Source organism: Balaenoptera acutorostrata, chromosome 10, assembly GCF_949987535.1.
Source record: "Balaenoptera acutorostrata chromosome 10, mBalAcu1.1, whole genome shotgun sequence".
Taxonomy (NCBI): Eukaryota; Metazoa; Chordata; class Mammalia; order Artiodactyla; family Balaenopteridae; genus Balaenoptera; species Balaenoptera acutorostrata.
The window spans coordinates 104,778,144-104,801,629 of NC_080073.1; the positions used below are offsets into that span (position 1 = coordinate 104,778,144).

The window sequence follows — 23,486 nt, forward strand, 5'->3', positions numbered from 1 at the left end:
ACTTCCGCATTAGTTACAGATTCTTTCCCACTAATTCTTAATAGGGACTCAAACTTACAAACCTTAAAAAAATGAGGGCGTGGGGAAGGAACTGAAGGGGCAGAAGAAGGTGTGTATCTCTTCTATCTTTTCATTTCGCCTTTGGTGGAGGGGCTAACCAGCCTCAGCCAAGGCAAAAGAAGGGGAAAAACACAGGTCCCAGACAATGCACAAATGTGACAGTCAGACCCTGCGGAAGTTAAGAGCAGTCTCCCGAAGCCGAGGGCTTTCCACACCTGCCGCAACTACGGTCATCCCACCTGAGGAGGATGAACTGGCTAGGGTTCCCTTCCTCGTGAGTGACTCAAGCAGCTGCTGCAGTGCGACGGAGAACAGAGCTTAGACAGTCAACATGCTGCTCCCACTGCACACGGCGGCCCAGGTCCAAGAGCGTCGGAAGAAACTTACTGATTTCAGGAGCGCGATAAAATCTACTGACAAGGTAAGGCGTTATGTCATTATCCGCAACATGTGAAGCCGACCCGAAGTCGCAGAGCTTTAAAATAGTTTTTGATTCATTAACCTGCAAAACATTTTATAATTGAAGTTTAACTCACGCCAGGAGAAATTAAGACACATGATCAGATTAAAAAAACTGGCTCTGAGAAGTTATTCCCAATACTGAGAACAAAGTCACTCACTTGAAAATTCCTTTTCTAATTATTTTATAATTCAATTTCCTATGAAGAATTAAGAGCTCTCAAATATTTGATCATAAATTAGTAAAAGAACTTTCTTCAGTGAGGAAATAAGAGATAATACCAAGTAAATTGAACCAAAGCTATTTAGAAAAGGGTGGAATAGTAACAGAAAGCATTGAAGCAAAGCATCTTCTAAAAACCCCCAGGAAACCCGAACCAATCAAGTTACTGCCTAAAGGAACACGAAGACTGTCACTGAGAAGAAATCAGACTTAGAATAACTTACAACTGACTTAAGTTAACTTTCGTTTGCCAGAAAATTACGATGGCAATGAAAGCAGAAGAATGATTCAGATTAAATTTGGACAAAAAGAGAATAAAAACATTCTTCATCCGAAGCTGCTAGACCATCCCAAATTTAGCACTCACTTCGAGTCTAAAAAATATTAAATCCCTTAAATGTAAAGAAAGTATTAGTCAGGAAAATGTTAAATATATTTGGCAAGACGGATAAACACGAACACTGTATTAGTCATTTGTCTCTCTTCTCCTTTGTAAATACTCCCACATACACAGTGACAGTGACATCTGCTGAGAGGCTGGAGGTGCTCCCATGGCTGCTGCCACTCATGAGTCAGAAGCACGTTCGGGATTAACAAGTGAAGATAATTCACATTCCAGAGTCCCTTCCCCCCTTCAAAAGAGACACACACAAATTCCGAGTTGGGACTTGAACTTGGCCTACTGTTCCCGCCCCAAAGAAACATTAACACTTTAAATAAGCAGCCCTGGGCAGTCTCTCCTGGGATACCATAAAGCCTGGTCAGCGCTACAGACTGGTCCACTACAGACCACATCCACGGAATTAAGATAATACAGGAAAAGTACTTTTAAAGTTTGTAAATATAAACTGCATTCAGCCACTTAAGGGTGCAGCTGCAGTAACCGGAGAAAAGCCCGGGGCCACTTTAAAATCCGAGTCTGTCGGGGGAACGCTCGGGCTGGGTGAAATGCCCTCAGCAGCAGCGACCCACACTCGGACACTTCCCTCCACTCGCCCGCGGGGAACGCGCACTTCTGCCGGACTGAGGGCTGAAATCCTGGGCTAAAAGCTTTGGATTTTCATGGACAAACAGCACCACGTGGCTGCGGGTGTCTGTTCCGTTCTCAGGAAGAAGGGCAAACTGTCTGAAATCCACGTGAAAACCTATACTAGTTTAGCACTAACTCAACGGAAAATGAAGCTCTAAAAACAAGAGCGTCTAAGATGCTAACAAATGTCTTATTACTTAATCTCCATGGTGGTTACACAGATGGTCAGTGCGTAATTACCTTTACCTTATACATAGTTTATACGTTCTTTGATATGGATGGTGTATTTCACAATTCAAAAAAGAGAAAGAAAAATTGAGGTAAAAATCAACCATGAAGTGGACTCTGCAAGCCTACAACCCGCACTGTATCTACCAGTTCACTGAGATTACTCAGCCACTCTAACCTCAGGTGACATGAGAGATGCAGTACCTTCCTTTTACTCAGACCAAACGTACAAAATGGAACACCTCATTAATGTGCTGGTCTGGAAGGAGATATTTTAAGATATTAAAAAAGAAGAGAAAGGGAAATCTGAACTAAGAGCTAAGTTACTGACAAGGAGTCCAAAACAAACTTTAACGGGATCCTATCTTTCTTAAAACATGTGGAACATGTTATGGGCAGACGAGCTAGAATCCCCCAGCTGTGAACACGCCCCCGACTCTGACAGCATGACAGAGAAAGGGCCGGGGAGGGAAGGGGCACGCACACGCCAATCACTCCACTGTGATGAGATGTGTTTCTAAGTTTCAAACACATAAACACTGGGAAATCTGCATCTACCACACCAGAAGGCACGAGCTAGGAGAGGTCAAGACTGGGAAAGGCTCCTTTCCATACAAGGCCCAAGAACAACCGAGCTTTCCTGGGTGTGGCCGCCAGAAGCCACAGCTTCTAAAGCATAAAGAATAAATGAAAAAGAATTATTCCTGTACACCCTAAACTCAACCCCATGCATCTACTTCAGAGAGGGTAACTCCCTTAAATGTCCCTCGCTCTGTCAGTCTATAAAACTAGAGAACAAAGGACTGTGAACACTCCTTATTTCAAAACAGCAACACTGCAGCATTTTTCTAGGTACCCGAGGAAGCCCATTGCTACTACATCAAAGCCTTCTTGGGGTCTGTGTGCACTCATCAAATCCATCAGTCAACAGGAAAAAACTGGGACAGCAGCCTACCTCCTCTCTCTTCATACTTTACTATAAAATTTCATGGCCCAATTTCTAGAAGAGTAAAAACTGGTAAAGTCATTTGTAATGGGTAATACACTGAATTATTCTTCAAAGACGTCACTTCTAGAACACAGTGGTAATCACATTATAGTAGAAGTTACATGGATGTACAAGGCAGTCTGATCGTTTGACTTACCAAGATATTGTCTGGCTTGATATCTGCATGGAGGATATTGCATCTTTTAAGGAGTTTTAGTGCCAAGAACAACTGCTGACTATAGGATCGTACAGCCTTAATATGAAGGCCAACATCCTTACCATATTTTTTTAACACCTCTCGTAAATTCATACTTTTAGGAAAGAAAAAAACAAATAAAATTAGGGGTTAAAATGCAAAATGGAAATTAAGAAAGGCAAAACCATTTTCAAGCATAAAGTAAAATCAAGTTCAAAGCATGAATTACAATGAAAACACTCTGTTCAAGAACCCCCTCCCACAGCCCAAACGTTTGATAAATTATCCTACACTGAAATGAGAGCGCATGAAACTGTGTGTACACAACACAATTTTCAAAATGAAGAGAAGGGAAGGTATGCAGTGCTAAAATTCCTACTGATTTGGAATGGGCTTCCGCTCGAAAGCATAAACATGAAGCCAGTTTTGAAGATGGACGTCATATTCCTACTCCACTATTCCCATTTCTTTTCACTATGGCTTAATCCTTTCTTGAAGTATTTAATTTTCAGAGAACTCTCTGCTGAGCTGAAGGCCACACAAGGTGAGTGTGTGACACACAGTACACAGCCAATCACTGTTTACACATTAACAACTGTCAAGAAGCTAGCTCTTCACCAATAATTAAAAAACAAAACCCAGAGCCAACTGGAAAAAACACATCAAATACCCAGAAAATTTATCACGGCACTTATCTGAACTGAGGTTGGCAAAGGTAAAGAAGCTGAGTTTTCAGGGTAATGTACAAGTTTTGACACTGTACCTCAGAGGCTCAAACACGAGGCAGAGATGCTGTTTGTGATAGAAGTGTCTGAAGAGTCGCAAACAATGAAATTTGTCATCAGGATCAGCATCGTTCAGTTTTTTCAAGAATTCTAATTCTTTTAAACCAGTTTTTTGCCTGAAATGAAAAAGAATATTAGGTCAAAACTGGATACATCAAGAATTTAGGAAAACTATACAAACAATAAATGCTGGAGAGGGTGTGGAGAAAAGGGAACCCTCTTGCACTGTTGGTGGGAATGTAAATTGATACAGCCACTATGGAAAACAGTATGGAGGCTCCTTAAAAAAAACTAAAAATAGAACCTACCATATGACCCAGCAATCCCAATACTGGGCATATACCCTGAGAAAAGCATAATTCAAAAGGACACATGCACTCCAATGTTCAATGCAGCACTATTTACAACAGCCAGGTCATGGAAGCAACCTAAATGTCCAGTGACAGATGAATGGATACAGAAGATGTGGCACATATATACAATAGAGCATTACTCAGCCATAAAAAGGAACGAAATTGAGTTATTTGTAGAGACGTGGATGGACCCAGAGACTGTCATACAGAGTGAAGCAAGTCAGAAAGAGAAAAACAAATATCATATGTTAACGCATATATGTGGAATCTAGAAAAATGGTACAAATGAACTGGTTTGCAAGGCAGAAACAGAGACACAGATATAGAGAACAAACGTATGGACGCCAGGGGGGGTGGGGGGGTTGGATGAACTGGGAGACTGGTATTGACATATATGCCCTACTATGTATAAAACAGATAACTAATAAGCACCTGCTGTAGAGCACGGGGAACTCCACTTCGCTGTACAGTAGAAACTAACACAGCATTGTAAAACAACTATACCCCAATTAAAAAAAAAAGAATTTAGGAAAACTAAATAATATGTATTTATTTAGTGATGTGTTTAGTCTGTTTTTTTTTTTAAGTACTAATAATAGAACTGTTGAGGAACACAAGTCTCTATATCATTCACACAATACTTTACTCTTAGCCAAATACTGTTTTCATGGAGTTAATTTCCAAAATAATCAATGAACAAAACAGAAACATCGAGGAATAAACCCACCTTGCTTGAACGGAAATCAATCTTGCACATTTTATCTCAAGATGTCTTGATGTAAATATTATCCTCTGAAATTCTAGTTATAATCTGTCAATAGGCTACATTTTAAAATTAGTGTCTATAATACAGAAGTTGGGGATTTCCATCAAACAAACTTTCTAAGCCTAGGCAACCTAAGACTTCAGTATAAACCTAAACACTTCTTTCTTGTGTTTCCAAACCAGTATCAAGTTGACTTTAATGCCAGCTCAGTGTGTGGCATAGATTATGCGTTAAAGCACATGGGTATGGCAGTTACCTCCTTGCTCATAAAGAGAGGAGGCAACAGACAAAGATACAAATAATTCCCAGAACTATCTGATTTCACACCTTTTGCAGGCCACCATATGCTCAGTGACAGCTAATCAATCTGACCTTTTGATTTCTCACCTTTCGTCTTGAGTTTAAGCTATTCACAGCAAAGGATGGTCGTAAGACAAGCGGTAGATGGAAGGAGTCTGAGCTGACATCAGTGCACAAAGCAAGTGCTGAAATGCACTGAGATCAATTAAATACTATCAGCCTACGGTTCTAGTGCCTCACACAGAACAACACGTGACTATCAACTAAATACCCAGAGCTGCTCTGTCGTTTTATAAGCCCAATACCTGTCCTACACAGACTGTGGTCACTATTTAAAAACAGGCTTACTTGTGAACACCCGTGTTGGTGAAGGTTTTGTTCTGTCTCCTGAACTTACATGAGCTCGTTGTTCCTAATGATCTTCACGGCCACCTCCTGGTTGGCCCTCGCATTATCCCTGGCTCGGACCACGTTACTGAACACGCCTTGACCCGTGTAGCCATACACGTTATAACGCTTATCCAGGACTTCACCTATGTTCACACCTAAAAAGGTAAGCTGAAAGATTAGAATTCTGACCATAATAGATTACTGAACAGAACTGTGAGATACATCATAAAAGTCAAAAAGTAGGATACACAGTGCAGTCACTTAAAAACTGTGTCAAATCTCTGCTGTGTACTTGGCTTCCTGGACACCACGGAGACTCAAGGCCTCGCCCCCATCGTGACCCTCCTGCGTAATGTGGTTCAAGTTGCCGGCTGCCAACCACTGCAGGAAGACTGTCTGCTCTCCTAGCAACCGCTGACGACCCTAACACTGAAGGGGGAAGAGCTGTGCTCCCTGCAGGGCTTCTGTCTGTGGTCTGCGTGACCGGCGCCCCTTCCCTCTGGAGGAGGATCTCACGGCTGAAAATAACTGTGAATAGATTTAAGCTGCACATCAAGTCTTCACCTCCCTTCAATTTGTGATGCCTCTGGGCTGTAACACGGGTTCATGAAGCTGCTAGATGTGCTACACTTCTGAAGTGACGGCAGTGTGACGTGACTTTCAGAGTCCTCCCGAGTGTGAAGGCATTAGACCACATACTTTTACAAGATGTTACAATGAACTCTAAAATTAATAAGAACTGTATTGAAAAAGAATAGATACATGTAAAGCTGAGTCACTCCGCCATACACCTGAAACTATCACATTGTTAACAACTATACTCCAACAGAAAATAAAAAGTTAAAAAAAAGGAACTGTGAACTTACGATAATAGCCTTCTGCATCAGTCCAGTTATCCCTGAGGTTGGGATTCTCTTTGAAATCTTTTCCAATGCCAGCAGCCCGCAGACGCGCACTCTGAAATTAAGGCAGCAACATGAGCTATTTAGCCACCAAACAGGCAGACATTTAAAGCACTTCCTTTAAAACAAAAACAGGCAGAACCAGCTAAAATTTGATAACATTTTATGCCAACTTAAATAAACTCTTACTATGACTTATGTAATTGCAACACAGCAGAAACATGATTATCTACGTCTCTTGTATCACAATAATGCTCAAGAAAAAAAGTAACAAGTTATCTTCACATTTCTTTTACTGCTAGTCACGTAACACCCCCTCCCTGTCTCCTCCCATCTACGGATGGAATGTCCCTGGCTGTGCTAGAGGATGAGGTTAAGAACATCTGGTCCTTCTGAAGAGTCTTCACTGCACATCACTCACATCACTCTCCATGATACCCAGAAAACCCTTCAACATCACCCAGGTGGATGATGGGTGCCAATACTTTAACTGGCTCAAAATCACTTCACCCTTTCTTAACCCATCTTTTTTGCGTGTTCCTGTGGCAGCACACCACACACAGGACACGTTACTTAAGCCAATCACTGGTGTCTTCAGGGTCCTGGACATTATTGCTTATCCTAGTCTATTTTTAATCTCCCTGTTATATGTTTATCTCCCCCACCTCCCTTCATCAAAGCCTCTGTATATCTCACGTTCTTATTTTAAATTTATGATGGAAATGGTCTGCTACTTTTTTTTAATTTTTTTTTTATTTTTATTTATTTATGGCTGTGTTGGGTCTTCGTTTCTGTGCGAGGGCTTTCTCTAGTTGCAGCAAGCGGGGGCCACTCTTCATCGCGGTGCGCGGGCCTCTCTCTATCGTGGCCTCTCTTGTTGCGGAGCACAGGCTCCAGACGTGCAGGCTCAGTAGTTGTGGCTCACGGGCTTAGTTGCTCCGCGGCATGTGGGATCTTCCCAGACCAGGGCTCGAACCCGTGTCCCCTGCAGTGGCAGGCAGACTCTCAACCACTGCGCCACCAGGGAAGCCCGGTCTGCTACTTTTGAGACCATTTTTCAAGAAAATCTTTTCAAGAAAAACCACTGATAAAATGGCTAAAGGTACAAAATTTCTTATTCCACTCCTTATAACATTTCCAACTCTTCCATGACTGCTATTAGGCTCCAAATCCTTAAGTTCCCAATCGCCTACAATGTAGAGGCCCAAAGTGGACTCTAGGCCTGAAAATTACTGACATCACCTGGTCTCCCCTAACTACAGCACACATACACAGAGGCTTGTGAATCCAAGAAGCAAGTTGTTTAAAAAGAAAATAACTACACATTTAAGTCATTTGGTATTTAACTTTTATGAAGCCCTCAGATTGTTCTGCTGTACTTGTTTTAAAATTTGATTTAATTTCAGACAGAGAAAAGTTGCCAACTAGTATAAAGAGATTCTAGATACACTTCACCCAGACTGTCCAAATGTTAGCATTAATTTGCTTTATCCTTCTTTCTCTCTATATATGTACATACCACTGAAATACATATTTGTTATATACCATTTTTGATTAACAGTTGTGTTTTTATGACTTAAAATTACTCACGTCAAAATACGCAGCAAACATATCATCAGATTCTGTAAACATATCGGGTGCCAACAGCTTCTTCTGAGATGAACCTTAATGGAAATTAGCATTAATATATGAAAAATGAAGAGATACAAATTGAAACACAAATAATAAATCAATGGAAAATCACTAACAGCAATTCAAACTTTTTTTTCCTTTTGCACATCTGTTTTTCACCAATACCCAACTTAAAAACACTTTGTAACACTAAGACATATAAAGCTATCCACTTTTTACTGAGAATGCACTTCAGAAAGTTGAAAGACCTAATATCGATACTTCCACTAATGTTGAATTAATATGCTAATAACTAAGCAACGATTAGGTATTACAAGGGAAGCTCCTCTCTAAACTGCAATTTCTCTCAGAAGGTTAGCACCCCGCACTATGAATACAGATCTACGTATTTCTCTCCTAAAACGCCTAATAACCCCATTAAAACACTGGGCAAAAGAATAAATGTAAGGAGATCCTAGAAAAACAGAATGCAAGGGCTTTAATCATATGAACACATGCCTGATCTCATACGCCCATCTCAAACGCAAATTAAAATCACAATGAAATACCATCCTATGAGACTGGCTAAAAATCTAAAAGTATGACAACATTCTGTTAACAAAGCCCTGGATAAAAAGCCCTCAGACATTGCTTGTGGGATGGCAAAACTGTACAACCTTTACAGAGGGGAATTTGGAAGTATACAGCAAAATGACATATTCATTCAGACCCAGCAATCCCACTTCTAAGAAACCACTCCAAAGACACAGTAACAAGCAGAAAAAAACGACTTAATGCACAACGCTATTATCATTAATGCTCCAATCAACAGCCAAACATCTACCATTAGAAGACTAACTGAATAACCTGGCGCGCGCACCACACTGGAGTAACCCGCAGCTGTGAGAACGGATGAAGGTCACGTCATACAGATGAGCATAGTTTGTTGTGTGCATGTGTACATAGAATATAAACGCATGCACATATGAAAGATGTTTTAATGATTTTTTAAAAACCCAAAGTATTCCTAAAAATCAAAAGCAAATGAAAGTAAGCCTAAACCAAATCAAACTGGTGATATAACCGTACAGAGGAGAACTATTTCAAAAAACTTTAAAACAAACACAGGTTTGTATACATCTTGAAATATAACCTAAGGACAAAACCATTACATTTTCAAACTGCATTCAGTACATTTAATACTGACAATCACAGTGATAACTCTGCATATGAAAGTTTCAAAATAACCTAAGTAACTGTGTTTATTAGGAACCAAGTTTTTCTACTGTTACAAAGAGAGAAATACAAAGTCAAGAAAGTTAATAAAAACCCTGTAATCTCGAATTTGAATTGGCAAATCAGTATGAACTCCTCCTTCCCAAAAATGTGTGCATTTCCTAGTTTGGTCCACTGAAAAGGCCCATCAGTAATGGGCCTCCCTAAGTGCCCTGTAGTCTCCAAGCGGCATTTCCTACTAAGTGGAACCAAGGATCCCTGCAACAATAACTGATTCTGCTCTGGGGCAAGATGCACACAAGGTGAGCCTATGATGTCTTACTGCCTTGAACAGGAGTCAGCAAACTACAGACTGGGCCGAATTTGCCCCTTGCTTGTTCCTGTATGGCCCTGACACGTGAACACCACGTGAACTTCAGCCCATCCAGTGTTTTGGGAACGTGGCCACGCTCATCCAGCTGTGCTGGCCCAGCCGCTCTGCACCACGAGAGCAGAGCTCAGCAGTTGGACCAGAGAAAAAAGTCTAAAATAATTACAAAAGCCTAAAATATTGGATATTTTACAGAAAGCCCCTGTCCTAGAAAGTAAAACAGCCATGTTAAATAAATACTGCAGGGTTTGCCTCAAAAAGACACCAGAAACCCATTTAAAAGGGGCTCCCGGGGCTTCCCTGGTGGTGCAGTGGTTGAGAATCTGCCTGCCAATGCAGGGGACACGGGTTCGAGCCCTGGTCTGGGAAGATCCCACATGCCACGGAGCAACTAAGCCCGTGAGCCACAATTACTGAGCCTGCGCGTCTGGAGCCTGTGCCCCGCAACGAGAGAGGCCGCGACAGTGAGAGGCCCGCGCACCGCGATGAAGAGTGGCCCCCGCTCGCCGCAACTGGAGAAAGCCCTCGCACAGAAACGAAGACCCAACACAGCCAAAAATAAATATGAAAATAAGTTAAAAAAAAAAAGACCTAAAGAAGAAATACATGGCGAATATCTTTCTTCTCTTTAGTTCCTAAATTCATTTATTTAAAAAAAAAAAAAGGGGGGGGCTCCCTCCTCGGGTGAAGAGAGAACAATCTAAGCTTCAAAAAGAAAAATGGCAGCAGTGGATCCAAACACAAGAGCATAATGACACCAAATAATAAAAACCCAACAAAAAAACCAAAATTTCACTGGTCACCTCTGTAGGTTGCTCAGGCACCAACTCTATGCTATGCTAAAAACTGGTCAATAAGGCGAAAATAATCAAGCATTTAACCTGCCTTTCCTGTACGAACTATATTTTGGGGTAACCAAAGAATGGAAACCTCCTCTTTTACAAAATTAGAGCTAACAATTCAAAAGTAATGATAGAGATTTTAAAAATCACCACTTTGGAAACCCTGCTGCCCCCACTGAAATAAGGGATCTAAGCAGGGACCATCAACGGCCGCTAAAAGCGTGAGGCAGACAGCTGAACAGAAACTTCAGTGGAGTATCTTAGCTAACACACCACCTCAGTGCCGGTAAAAACAGGACAGCCACACCACACCGCACGTGCCGCCAGATGTGATATAAGAGTACATACCGCCAGTTAATGAAGCATTCTTGCCAAAAAAATTAAACCGACACCTATTCAAGTCTCTAACACTAACTACTAGTTTTCAAGAAATACGGAGGAGAGAGGAAATAAATAACACAAGAATGTGGCCAGACAAAATCAGAGTAGAAAAGTTCACAGGACACAGGCCCTAGCACCAACGCAAGTAAAGGGGGGCGTCGGGGGGTGGGGGACAGACCACACCACAGTGAGAAAACTATTAAAAAAGAGACTTCAGAGATGTATACCCCAAACATAATGTGTATCTTATTTGGATTCTGACTCAAACCAACCAACTTTAGACATCAGATATCTAAAAATTATCAATTTTATCAAGTGTAAGTAATGTTTTTTAAAAGGTCCTTATCTAGCAGATACAAACTGAAGTATTCCCAGATGAAATCAAATCATGGCTGGGATTTGCCTGAAAATAGCCTAGCAAGCCAAACCGAAGGCGGTGAACACGCATGTGGGGCTCAGGGCGACACTCAGGTCATGCTTACAGCTTTCCTAGTCCCCCTCCCGTCCCCATCCCGTCCCCATCCCCAAATAACCTCTCTCCTTATGAAGTTAACAGGGGTGCAAATTCAGAGAAAAGCATGGTCGAAACAAAACTGTAACTGACTCACCATTATTCTGTTCGACTGTCATGAGATTATGCTTGGCTTTGACTGAGGCCTCAAACGTATCAACATTCTCCCGTTCATACTCCTTGACGTCAGCAGCTACCCTTTCCAGAATGTCCTCAGGAGAGGGAGAGCGGGTGCGAGTGCTGCTCTGGGGGCTGCTGGGCTCAGACGGCACGGACATGTTGCTGTCCTCAGCAAGGTATTTGTATTTCTGCGGTAACGACACAGAGTATTACTGTCACAACATCTGGTGCTAAGAGGGCCTGAACTGAAAAGTTAAGTGTCAAGGAATGCTAAAAAAGTTTTAAAGGTATTGAAGTCTTAACTGAATTAGATCCACAATCCCTTATATGTAATTCCAAATCCAGGAAACTCTGAACGCTCTTCTATGTCTGGTGCACATTCACGAGGTGGCAAGATCTGCGCTGCAGAGACGTGGCGCTCTGAGCGGCCTGAGCTTCCCCAGCGTGAACGTGATGCACTTCGCTCGCTGCAAAACTCTCCTAGGGGCTGATAATGGGGTGCTGTGCTAGACCCCACTGTTGGGGCAAAGGAACATACATATATGCACCACATTACCTTTCTAAAATTCACATATTTCTGAGTTCTGAAGCACATCTGGCCCCAAAGGTTGGAGATAAGGGATTGTGGACCTGGGTAAGAACAAAAAAAGATTCAACCAAGTCTTTAGGGATATCAGTTTAATACCAGTTTCATCAGTGCCCCACAAAGGTAAGTTTCCTGTGGAATTCTAGTTATGCCCTACATACTCAGGTGATTCAAATTCCTTCCCTCACTCTGAAATGCTGCAGTTACCCTCTCTGTTTACCCAAGCTGCTACGACTGTCCTTTCCTTGTCTGCTGTCCTCCTAACAGCACCCAAGCATGTTTCATATCTTCCAGAAGTCTTCCTCTCAGCTCCGTCACTCACCCCCATCACATGATGGTGACAGAAGGCGCTTTACAGGGACCACCATCCTCCAAGGTTGGAGTGGCCAGGCCTCATCTCAGGATGGCAGGGAGAACCGGCAGCCTTCCCAGGCAGCTCACCTTACCAGTAGGCCTGAGTCTGACACCCTTTCCCACCCAATCCCTGCATCGCTCGGCTCTCAAGGAGTCTTACAATTATTGAGATGTTCCATTTCAACATTCACATCTGCGTTAGAAAATGTGCCATTTTATAAGGCATTAAAAAATCTTTTCCACATATTAACAGGCTATTTATAAGTTTGTGCCAAAGGAAATTCCTCCAATTTATACTCACTTATGAGGGTTTTCTTGTTCATCAACTTAAAAAAAAAAAAAGAAAGCAAACTCCGAATTTTGTCTTATGAAAGAGGTTTATATCAGAATCCCATGTATAACAAAAAAGATTAACTATTTCAATTTTATTAAGGAACCACCTTCCTTTCAAGACCTATTCAATTGCTACTACTGTCACTGCATTGTCAAGGTAAAAATCCTTAATTTTGTTAAAATAGTGGTGAAGGAGTGTTGATCAAAATGTTACTGAAACCACGTACCTGAACAATGGCCTGCCTTTGTATTCTTCTCTGTTCTATCAAGGCTTCTTCATCTTCCTCCTCAACATCAAAGTCTTCAAGGCTTAGAAAAAATTACACACACATCCGTGTAGTTAACTTCAAACATAGAGACTCCAAAAGCATTACGTTTATACATTTAAAAAAAATAAAAGCTGGAAAATGTAGGTCATCAGTACATTTGAGCAAAAATCTTAAGCCACCCCACTCTATCTTCGCTTTTAAACTATCCTGGTTTGGAATCCTGGCAAGTAATTTAACCTTCTAGGTCTCATTTTTCTCCTCACCTGTTTCACAGCACAGAGACGGGGAACAAAAGAAAGATGCCTAAGTTTAAAAGTCATCACTAGCTGTGCCCTGTAGTAAAGTCATTTCACCTCTGCAGCCCTTGTTCTCACACCTATACAACAAGAGGGGGGCTGGGACACACTAGTAAACTGCTACCTTTCCTGGGTCACAGAAGCCTTTGAAAGCTATAGATCCTTTCCCCACCAAAAATGCACAGGTAGACATTTGCATACAATCTGAAGGGAAAGTGGCTCTGCCTCCCAACACTGCGCCTGACCGGTTCAGATGGTACCCCCAGAGAACCCTGCCCTCTTCATGATCCCTCCCAGCGCAGCCTTTTCTACGACCTGCTGGACGTTCACTGCAGAGGTGTAAGCGAGCTGCACTCTGAAGGTACCAGGTCTACCCAGGACACTTTCCCTCCCCTCAACTTTCTTATCTCCCAGCTCCAACCAGGGCTCCTCAGCGCAAGCGTTGCTAACGTTACGACAGCTCTGGGTGCTGGGGCGTATCCTATGCACTGCAGGGTGCAGAACAGCGTCCCTGGCCTCCCGCTACTAGGTGACAATAAACAGGTCCTCAGACATCGCCAAAACGTCCCTGGGAGGCAGATCTCCCCCGCTGAGAACCACTGCTCTAAATTCGTCTCGTTTACGTTTGACATGTGCCATGTAGACCACGAAGTTTGCATTAAAGAAAATTTCCCCAGTTTTATCAGGCACTGAATATTTCTGCATTTTCCACACTGTAACAGGCATAGCAAGTGTGTATCATTTACACAAAACGGAAAGTCTAAACTTAGTATAAAAACCCCCCCACCAAAACTGGTAACTGAGATACCTCAGGTAACTGGCAGGATACCTCTATGGTTCCTAATGAAAATATAGAAGGAAAGGCTCGTGATAAAGTGACGGCCCATATTCACTCCAGCCAAACCAAAATTCAGACAACCATGACCTCTGTCACATAACCTATAAAACCTGCAGAGAAGATGAACTTAAATTCAGGGTCAAATTAATGGATTTGCTTAAAATATTCAGATGGAAATTAAAGATTTCCAAGTCAAACAGTGTTTCTCTGATTTGGAAAAAGGAAATTATAGGAAAGTTCCGTTCTTACTTATCATCAGATGAAGATTCCTGCTCAACTTTCATTCCTTCAGAAAGACTTCCTTTAAATTTATCTTCCTTTACTTTGCTTCTGCTCCTACGTCTACGACCACCCCGTGACCGAGACCGCCTTCTCAGGCGTGATCTGCTCCTTCGACCTCTGTCCCTGTTTGAGGAGAAGACAAATTTTAAAGGTCAGTTAAAGTTGAGGAGGCTGTGAGTTTGCTGGGCGTAGGGGTAGTACAGGGACTCTCTGTACCTTTCAAAAGCTCAGCTCTGTTGTGAATCCAAAAGCGTTCTAAAAGTCAAATCTTTAAAAACAGTTAGTTAAAATTTTAAGACAAAATTAACATACCATCAATAAGATTCAGATACCCAGCCTAACTGATGACACCTAAACCACCGCTACTCTTCTTACCAACTACAAAGGGGCGCGAGGGACCTGTCGGGGCCATGGGAGCGCTCTGTACCTCGATGATGGCAGCTCAGTGACCACACATCTGTCGAAACTCACAACTTCACAACAAAAAGGGTGAATTTTACTTTATGTAAATAATATGTCTCAATAAACTTGATTTTTTAAAAGATCACTGCTGAATAAAGTACGGGAAAGACAAAGGTGACAGAAATTCTAAGTCTAATTGATATGGCCCTCAGACATTGTTATAAATACCCTGTTAACCAAACAGAAAGTGACATCAGAGTTCAAGTATGAAGGTGGAAGTTTGTGTCAGAAAGTGCTGTGGGACTCCCAAAAGAAAAGGCTGTGAGTCTACAAAGGGCTGGTAAACTCTGTTCATGTCACATCTGACCATGTTTATCTCAGATTTCTTCGGAAACCTTACTAAAACAACATTAAAGGGAACGATGACAAAATAAAACCTTCAGTCAAAGACAATGTGAAGAGATGTGACAACAGATACCAATAAAAGCTGGAAACATGCAAACTGGACAGAAAAGTAGTAGCAGATCAAATCTAAATCTTAGTCCAACAGGGACATACAAGGTAAATAAGAAACAAGTCAGTGCCTGCCACAAAGCCCCAGAAAGCCTCAAGATCTGGAGATACCGTATCCTCTGAAGGATGGAGTACGAGGGAAAAGTTAAAGAGAATTGGTTGAAATCCTTTAGGAACAGCTTGACTTGGTATATTCTCCTTTTTGACTCAGTGGAGAATGCCACCAGCCGCCCCTCCCCACACTACCGCAGGAAACCTAATATTCACTTTACAGAGAGGAAGTGGTGGTTGTGAAAACTGGCCCACGGTACCGGAGGGCACTGCACTGGGAAGAGAAGGGTTAAGGGGGGACCCACACTATTTAGGACCGGAACTCTACTGGCAGCCATGTCTTACTCTCCAGCAGATGAGAAGATTCTGGAAAACTCTCAAGCCCAAAAAGGAAAGATCTACAGTCACTGATACGCTAATCCGCCACCAATCCACAAGTTCCAGCTTGTCAGAATGGAAGAAAGCTTCCATTTAGCATTCTAAACCAGAATAAAAAAATAAATAAATAAGTACGTAAATAGTCATTTGCGACTTTCCTGGCGGTCCAGTGGTTAGGATTCTGTACTTCCACGGCAGGGGGCCCAGATTCCATCCCTGGTCGGGGACCTAAGATCCTGCTCTCATGGAGAGGATAGGCAGATGAATCAGAACAGGCAGCAAGGAAGGATCCACCTGATCTAGGAAAGTCCTCAAATGAAAAGGCAAACAAGCAGCAAAAGAAACCTGGGTAGAAACAATATATTGGTAAGAGAAGAAAACTATAAAGAACAAAAGCTCCACAAAATAAACTCATTATCATCTTTGACATAAAGATGCTACTTCCATAAAATGAGAGTAAAATGTTATTAAAAAATAAACAGCCAACAAGGTCTTGGAAATTTAAAAAATTATGAGTGTGCAGAAGGGAGGAAAAAAAAAAATCAACAGAAAGGTAAGAAGGTAGATTGAGAAAGCTTCTCAAGACTGAACGTAGAACAAAAGGACAAACATAAAAGATGAGAGAGGACACATTCATGGAAAGACACAAAATGAGAAGGCAGAGGACTTTGTACCAGATGAAGGAACAAGATAAAACCCCAAAAAAACAACTAAATGAAGTAGAGATAGGCAACCGTCCAGAAAAAGAATTCCGAATAATGATAGTGAAGATGATCCAGGACATTGGAAAAAGAATGGAGGCGAAGATCGAGAAGATGCAAGAAATGTTTAACAAAGGCCTAGAAGAATTAAAGAACAAACACCTAGAAGAATTAAAGAACAAACAAACAGAGATGAACACAATAACTGAAATGAAAAATACACTAGAAGGAATCAATAGCAGAATAACTGAGGCAGAACAACGGATAAGTGACCTGGAAGACAGAATGGTGGAATTCACTGCTGTGGAACAGAATAAACAAAAAAGAATGAAAAGAAATGAAGACAGCCTAAGAGACCTCTGAGATAACATTAAACGCAACAACATTTGCATTATAAGGGTCCCAGAAGGAGGAGAGAGAGAGAGAAAGGACCCGAGAAAATATTTGAAGAGATTATAGTCAAAAACTTCCCTAACATGGGAAAGGAAATAGCCACCCAAGTCCAGGAAGCACAGAGTGCCAGGCAGGATAAACCCAAGGAGAAACAAACATTATTGAAAGCAGCAAGGGAAAAATGACAAATAACATACAAGGGAACTCCCATAAGGTTAACAGCTGATTTCTCAGCAGAAACTCTACAAGCCAGAAGGGAGTGGCATGATATACTTAAACTGACGAAAGGGAAGAACCTACAACCAAGATTACTCTAACCACCGAGGATCTCATTCAGATTCGATGGAGAAATCAAAAGCTTTACAGACAAGCAAAAGCTAAGAGAATTCAGCACCACCAAACCAGCTCTACAACAAATGCTAAAGGAACTTCTCTAAGTGGGAAACACAAGAGAAGAAAAGGACCTACAAAAACAAACCCAAAACAATTAAGAAAATGGTCATAGGAACATACATATCGATAATTACCTTAAACGTGAGTGGATTAAATGCTCCAACCAAAAGACACAGGCTCGCTGAATGGATACAAAAACAAGACCCATATATATGCTGTCTACAAGAGACCCACTTCAGACCTAGGGACACAAACAGACTGAAAGTGAGGGGATGGAAAAAGATACTCCATGCAAATGGAAATCAAACGAAACCTGGAGTAACAATACTCATATCAGATAAAATAGACTTTAAAATAAAGAATGTTACAAGAGACAAGGAAGGACACTACATAATGGTCAAGGGATCACTCCGAGAAAACAATTATAAATATACACGTACCCAACATAGGAGCACCTCAATACATAAGGCAACTGTTGACAACTATAAAAGAGAAAATTGACAGTAACACAATAATAGTGGGGGACTTTAACACCTCACTTACACCAATGGACAGATCATCCAGACAGAAAATTAATAAGGAAACACAAACTTTAAATGACACAATAGACCAGATAGATTTAACTGATATTTAAAGGGCATTCCACCCCAAAACAGCAGATTACACTTTCTTCTCAAGTGCACACGGAACATTCTCCAGGACTGATCACATCTTGGGTCACAAATCAAACCTCAGTAAATTTAGGAAAACTGAAATCACATCAAGCATCTTTTCCAACCACAATGCTATGAGATTAGAAATCAATTACAGGGAAAAAAACGTAAAAAACACAAACACATGGAGGCTAAACAATACGTTACTAAATGACTAAGAGATCACTGAAGAAATCAAAGAGGAAATCAAAAAATACCTGGAGACTAATTACAATGAAAACATGATGATCCAAAATCTATGGGATACAGCAAAAGCAGTTCTAAGAGGGAAGTTTATAGCAATACAAGCCTACCTCAAAAAACAAGAAAAATCTCAAATAAACAATCTAACCTTACACCTAAAGAAACTAGAGAAAGAAGAACAAACAAAACCCAAAGTTAGTAGAAGGAAAGAAATCCTAAAGATCAGAGCAGAAATAAATGAAATAGAAACAAAGAAAACAATAGCAAAGATCAATAAAACTAAAAGCTGGTTCTTTGAGAAGATAAACAAAGCCAGACTCATCAAGAAAAACAGAGAGGACTCAAATCAATAAAATTAGAAATAAAAAAGGAGAAGTTACAACAGACACCACAGAAATACAAAGCATCCTAAGAGACTACTACAAGCAACTCTATGCCAATAAAATGGACAACTTGGAAGAAATGGACAAATTCTTACAAAGGTATAACCTTCTAAGACTGAACTAGGAAGAAATGGAAAATATGAACAGACCAATCACAAGTAATGAAATTGAAACTGTGATTAAAAATCTTCCAACAAACAAAAGTCCAGGACCAGATGGCTTCACAGGTGAATTCTATCAAACATTTAGAGAAGAGCTAACACCTATCCTTCTCAAACTCTTCCAAAAAATTGCAGAGGAAGGAACACTCCCAAACTCATTCTATGAGGCCACCATCACCCTGATGCCAAAACCAGACAAAGACACTACAAAAAAAGAAAATTACAGACCAATATCACTGATGAATATAGATGCAAAAATCCTCAACAAAATACTAGCAAACAGAATCCAACCACACATTAAAAGGATCATACACCATGATCAAGTGGGATTTATCCCAGGGATGAAAGGATTCTTCAATATACGCAAATCAATCAATGTGATACACCATATTAACAAACTGAAGGAGAAAAACCATATGATCATCTCAATAGATGCAGAAAAAGCTTTTGACAAAATTCAACACCCATTTATGATAAAAACTCTCCAGAAAGTGGGCAAAGAGGGAACCAACCTCAACATAATAAAGACCATATACAACAAACCCACAGCAAACATCATTCTCAATGGTGAAAAACTGAAAGCATTTCCTCTAAGACCAGGAACAAGACAAGGATGTCCACTCTTGCCACTATTATTCAACATAATAGTTTTGGAAGTCCTAGCCACGGCAATCAGAGAACAACAAGAAATAAAAGGAATACAAATTGGAAAAGAAGAAGTAAAATTGTCACTGTCTGCAGATGACATGATACTATACATAGAGAATCCTAAAGATGCCACCAGAAAACTACTAGAGCTAATCAATGAATTTGGTAAAGTTGCAGGATACAAAATTAATGCACAGAAATCTCCTGCATTCCTATATACTAACAACGAAATATCAGAAAGAGAAATAAAGGAAACAATTCCATTCACCATTGCAACAAAAAGAATAAAATACCTAGGAATAAACCTACCTAAGGAGATAAAAGACCTGTACTCAGAAAACTATGACACTGATGAAAGAAATCAAAGATGACACAAACAGATGGAGAGATATACCATGTTCTTGGATTGGAAGAATCAATATTGTGAAAGTGACTACACTACCCAAAGCAATCTACAGATTCAATGCAATCCCTATCAAATTACCAGTGGCACTTTTTACAGAACTAGAACAAAAAATCTTAAAATTTGTATGGAGACACAAAAGACCCCAAATAGCCAAAGCAGTCTTGAGGGAAAAAAACGGAGCTGGAGGAATCAGACTATACTACAAAGCTACAGTAATCAAGACAATATGGTACTGGCACCAAAACAGAAATATAGATCAATGCAACAGGATAGAAAGCCCAGAGATAAACCGACATACCTATGGTGAACTAATCAATGGCAAAGGAGGCAAGGATATACAATGGAGAAAAGACAGTCTCTTCAATAAGTGGTGCTGGGAAAACTGGACAGCTACATGTAAAAGAATGAAAGCAGAACACTCCCTAACACCATACACAAAAATAAACTCAAAATGGATTAGAGACCTAAATGTAGGACCAGACACTATAAAACTCTTAGAGGAAACCATAGGAATAACACTCTCTGACATAAATCACAGCAAGATCTTTTTTGATCCACCTCCTAGAGTAATGGGAATAAAAACAAAAATAAACAAATGGGACCTAATGAAACTTAAAAGCTTTTGCACAGCAAAGGAAACCACAAGCAAAACGAAAAGACAACCCTCAGAATGGGAGAAAATATTTGCAAACTAATCAACAAAGGATTAATCTCCAAAATATATAAAAAGCTCATGCAGCTCAATATTAAAAAAACAAACAACCCAATCCAAAAATGGGCAGAAGACCTAAATAGACATTTCTCCAAAGAAGACATACAGATGGCCAAGAAGCACATGAAAAGCTGCTCAACATCACTAATTATTAGAGAAATGCAAATCAAAACTACAATAAGGTATCACCTCACACCAGTTAGAATGGGCATCATCAGAAAATCTACAAACAACAAATGCTGGAGAGGGTGTGGAGAAAAGAGAACCCTCTTGCACTGTTGGTGGGAATGTAAATTGATACAGTCACTATGGAGAACAGTATGGAGATTCCTTAAAAAACTAAAAATAGAATTACCATATGACCCAGCAATCCCACTACTGGGCATATACCCAAGAAAACCATAATTCAAAAAGACACATGAACCCCAATGTTCACTGCAGTAGTACTTACAATAGCCAGCTCATGGAAGCAACCTAAATGTCCAATCGACAGACAAATGGATAAAGAAGATGTGGTACATATATACAATGGAATATTACTCAGCCATAAAAAAGAACTAAATTGGGTCATTTGTAGAGATGTGGATGGATCTAGAGACTGTCATACAGAGTGAAGTAAGTCAGAAAGAGAAAAACAAATATCGTATATTAACATATATTATGTGGAACCTAGAAAAACGATACAGATGAACTGGTTTGCAGGGCAGAAATAGAGACACAGACGTAGAGAACAAACGTATGGACATCAAGGGGGGAAGCGACGGTGGGCGGTGGTGGTGGAGTTTGGGAATGACATAAGAACCTGCTGTATAAAAATAAAATAAAATTCAAAAAAAAAAAAAAGATGAGAGGGGGAAGTCAGTGTAACAGTTTATAAGGTCTAATTGGAAAAAAACCCAGAAAATAATGGAGGAGAAAGCAAACAAAAACATGAGAAAATTTCCCGGTACAGGCAGCCATAATCTTCCTGCTTTAAAGGGCCTATCTAGTGCCCAGCAAAATAAATGGAAAGAAGGAGCTGCTCATCAATGCATTATTACAGTGAAATTTTGGAACACAGGACATTTCTTATAAAAAAAAGAGAGAAAAAAGCAAGTCCTATAAAGAAACGCCCACTTATCAGAGGAGGACTTCTGAATAGCAATAAGGGAAGCTAGAAATCAGTGGAATAACAATTTTAAAATTCTTAAGAAAATGATCTCAAACTAGAATTCTATTCCTTGATAAATCAGCAATGAGAATAACAGGCATTTTTTAGAGACACAGGTCCCCAAGATTGTCCTTTCTGTTCACTTTCCTCAAAAAGCTATTGGAGATGCATTAGCAAACAAGGAGGTAAAGCACGAAACTGGATACAGGAAATGGAATCACAACGTAAGAGAAAAACAAGGGACTCTGGAAAAGGGAAGCAAATCCTAAGCAAACTACCGTCAGCTTGGAGCCAGAAGGCTGGGAGCATGAGAGTCCTCTCTTCCCCTCTCCCACCGACCGCTCGCTCTGGAATGAACGGTATGTATACGATCACAATGATTACATTAACCTCGACCATGTCCATCTGCAAGAAATGTGATGAAACTGGGCAGAACAGAAACGTGTGAGGAACAGTATTAAAAAAACTAATGAAACCAATACATATGGCAGTAACTTAAAAAAATTTAGACAAACACACTGTCAAGGCATTTCCACTTCTGAGAATCTAGTATACAAAAACATTCAAAGATACATACATAAAGACTGGTTTCTACTGCTGTGAGTTAAAAGAGATCTTCACCCAAAGAGTCTTTCACATCTACTGAGGACATCATCTCCAAGTTGTGTTCTTAAGAGGACCAAATACAAGTTCACAGAAAAATCAATACAGAGCTGCAACTATGAAATGACAGGATACTTATTTATTACTCTGTGATCTAGCCTGCTAATTAAAAGAAAAATCATAAGCCTAGCTCATTTAGTATTTATCTCTCTTTAAAACAGAGGGAAAAAAATGTCCTACTTAAAAAAAAAAGATTTGTGTTTTTAATGAACACGGATTTATATAAATTTTTTTTTTTTAATTTATTTATGGCTGTGTTGGGTCTTCGTTTCTGTGCGAGGGCTTTCTCTAATTGCGGCAAGTGGGGGCCACTCTTCATCACAGTGCGCGGGCCTCATTATCGCGGCCTCTCTTGTTGCGGAGCACAGGCTCCAGACGCGCAGGCTCAGTAATTGTGGTTCACGGGCCTAGTTGCTCCGAGGCACGTGGGATCCTCCCAGACCAGGGCTCGAACCCGTGTCCCCTGCATTGGCAGGCAGATTCTCAACCACTGCGCCACCAGGGAAGCCCCACGGATTTATATAAATTTGAAGGAAAACTCTATTAAAGAAAAATCAGTGTGTGTGAAATATCACATGTTGGTAACAGGAAACTATATGGCGTCGCAGCTACAATTTTTCAGAGAAAACTGTTCGTTAAGAAAACCTACCAACTGAGCTTCAAAAACAGTCAGAGTTTGATGGATCAAACGGGTATCTTTACCTTCTCCGAGGAGACCGGCTTCTTCTTCTGGGAGATCGGCTCCGTCTGAGGGGGGAGCGGGACCTCCTCCTAACAGGAGATCTACTGGCTCTTCTTCGGGCTGGAGACCACCTACTGATTGGGCTGGCATCTTTTGACCTTTCCCGCCTACTGAGGATGTCATCTCGAGGTCGTGTTCTTAAGGGGACCAAATACAAGTTCAAAGAAGAATAAATCAAATTAGAA

General features: G+C 40.7%; 1 protein-coding gene across 5 annotated transcripts in view; it reads right to left on the minus strand.

Annotated features, from left to right (window-relative positions):
• The window catches only part of PRPF4B (pre-mRNA processing factor 4B), a 43,287-nt gene that overhangs the window by 6,936 nt on the left and 12,865 nt on the right, over positions 1-23,486 (minus strand). For all 5 annotated transcript variants that reach the window (XM_057554641.1, XM_057554640.1, XM_057554639.1 and 2 more), the window contains exons 3-12: positions 23,262-23,438; positions 14,677-14,832; positions 13,252-13,333; positions 11,729-11,939; positions 8,271-8,344; positions 6,645-6,735; positions 5,786-5,933; positions 3,948-4,085; positions 3,146-3,299; positions 448-562 (exon numbers count right to left, since the gene is read on the minus strand). In XM_057554641.1, coding sequence (XP_057410624.1) covers positions 448-562; positions 3,146-3,299; positions 3,948-4,085; positions 5,786-5,933; positions 6,645-6,735; positions 8,271-8,344; positions 11,729-11,939; positions 13,252-13,333; positions 14,677-14,832; positions 23,262-23,438 — 1,346 coding nt within the window. The remainder of the gene's footprint in view (positions 1-447; positions 563-3,145; positions 3,300-3,947; positions 4,086-5,785; positions 5,934-6,644; positions 6,736-8,270; positions 8,345-11,728; positions 11,940-13,251; positions 13,334-14,676; positions 14,833-23,261; positions 23,439-23,486) is intronic.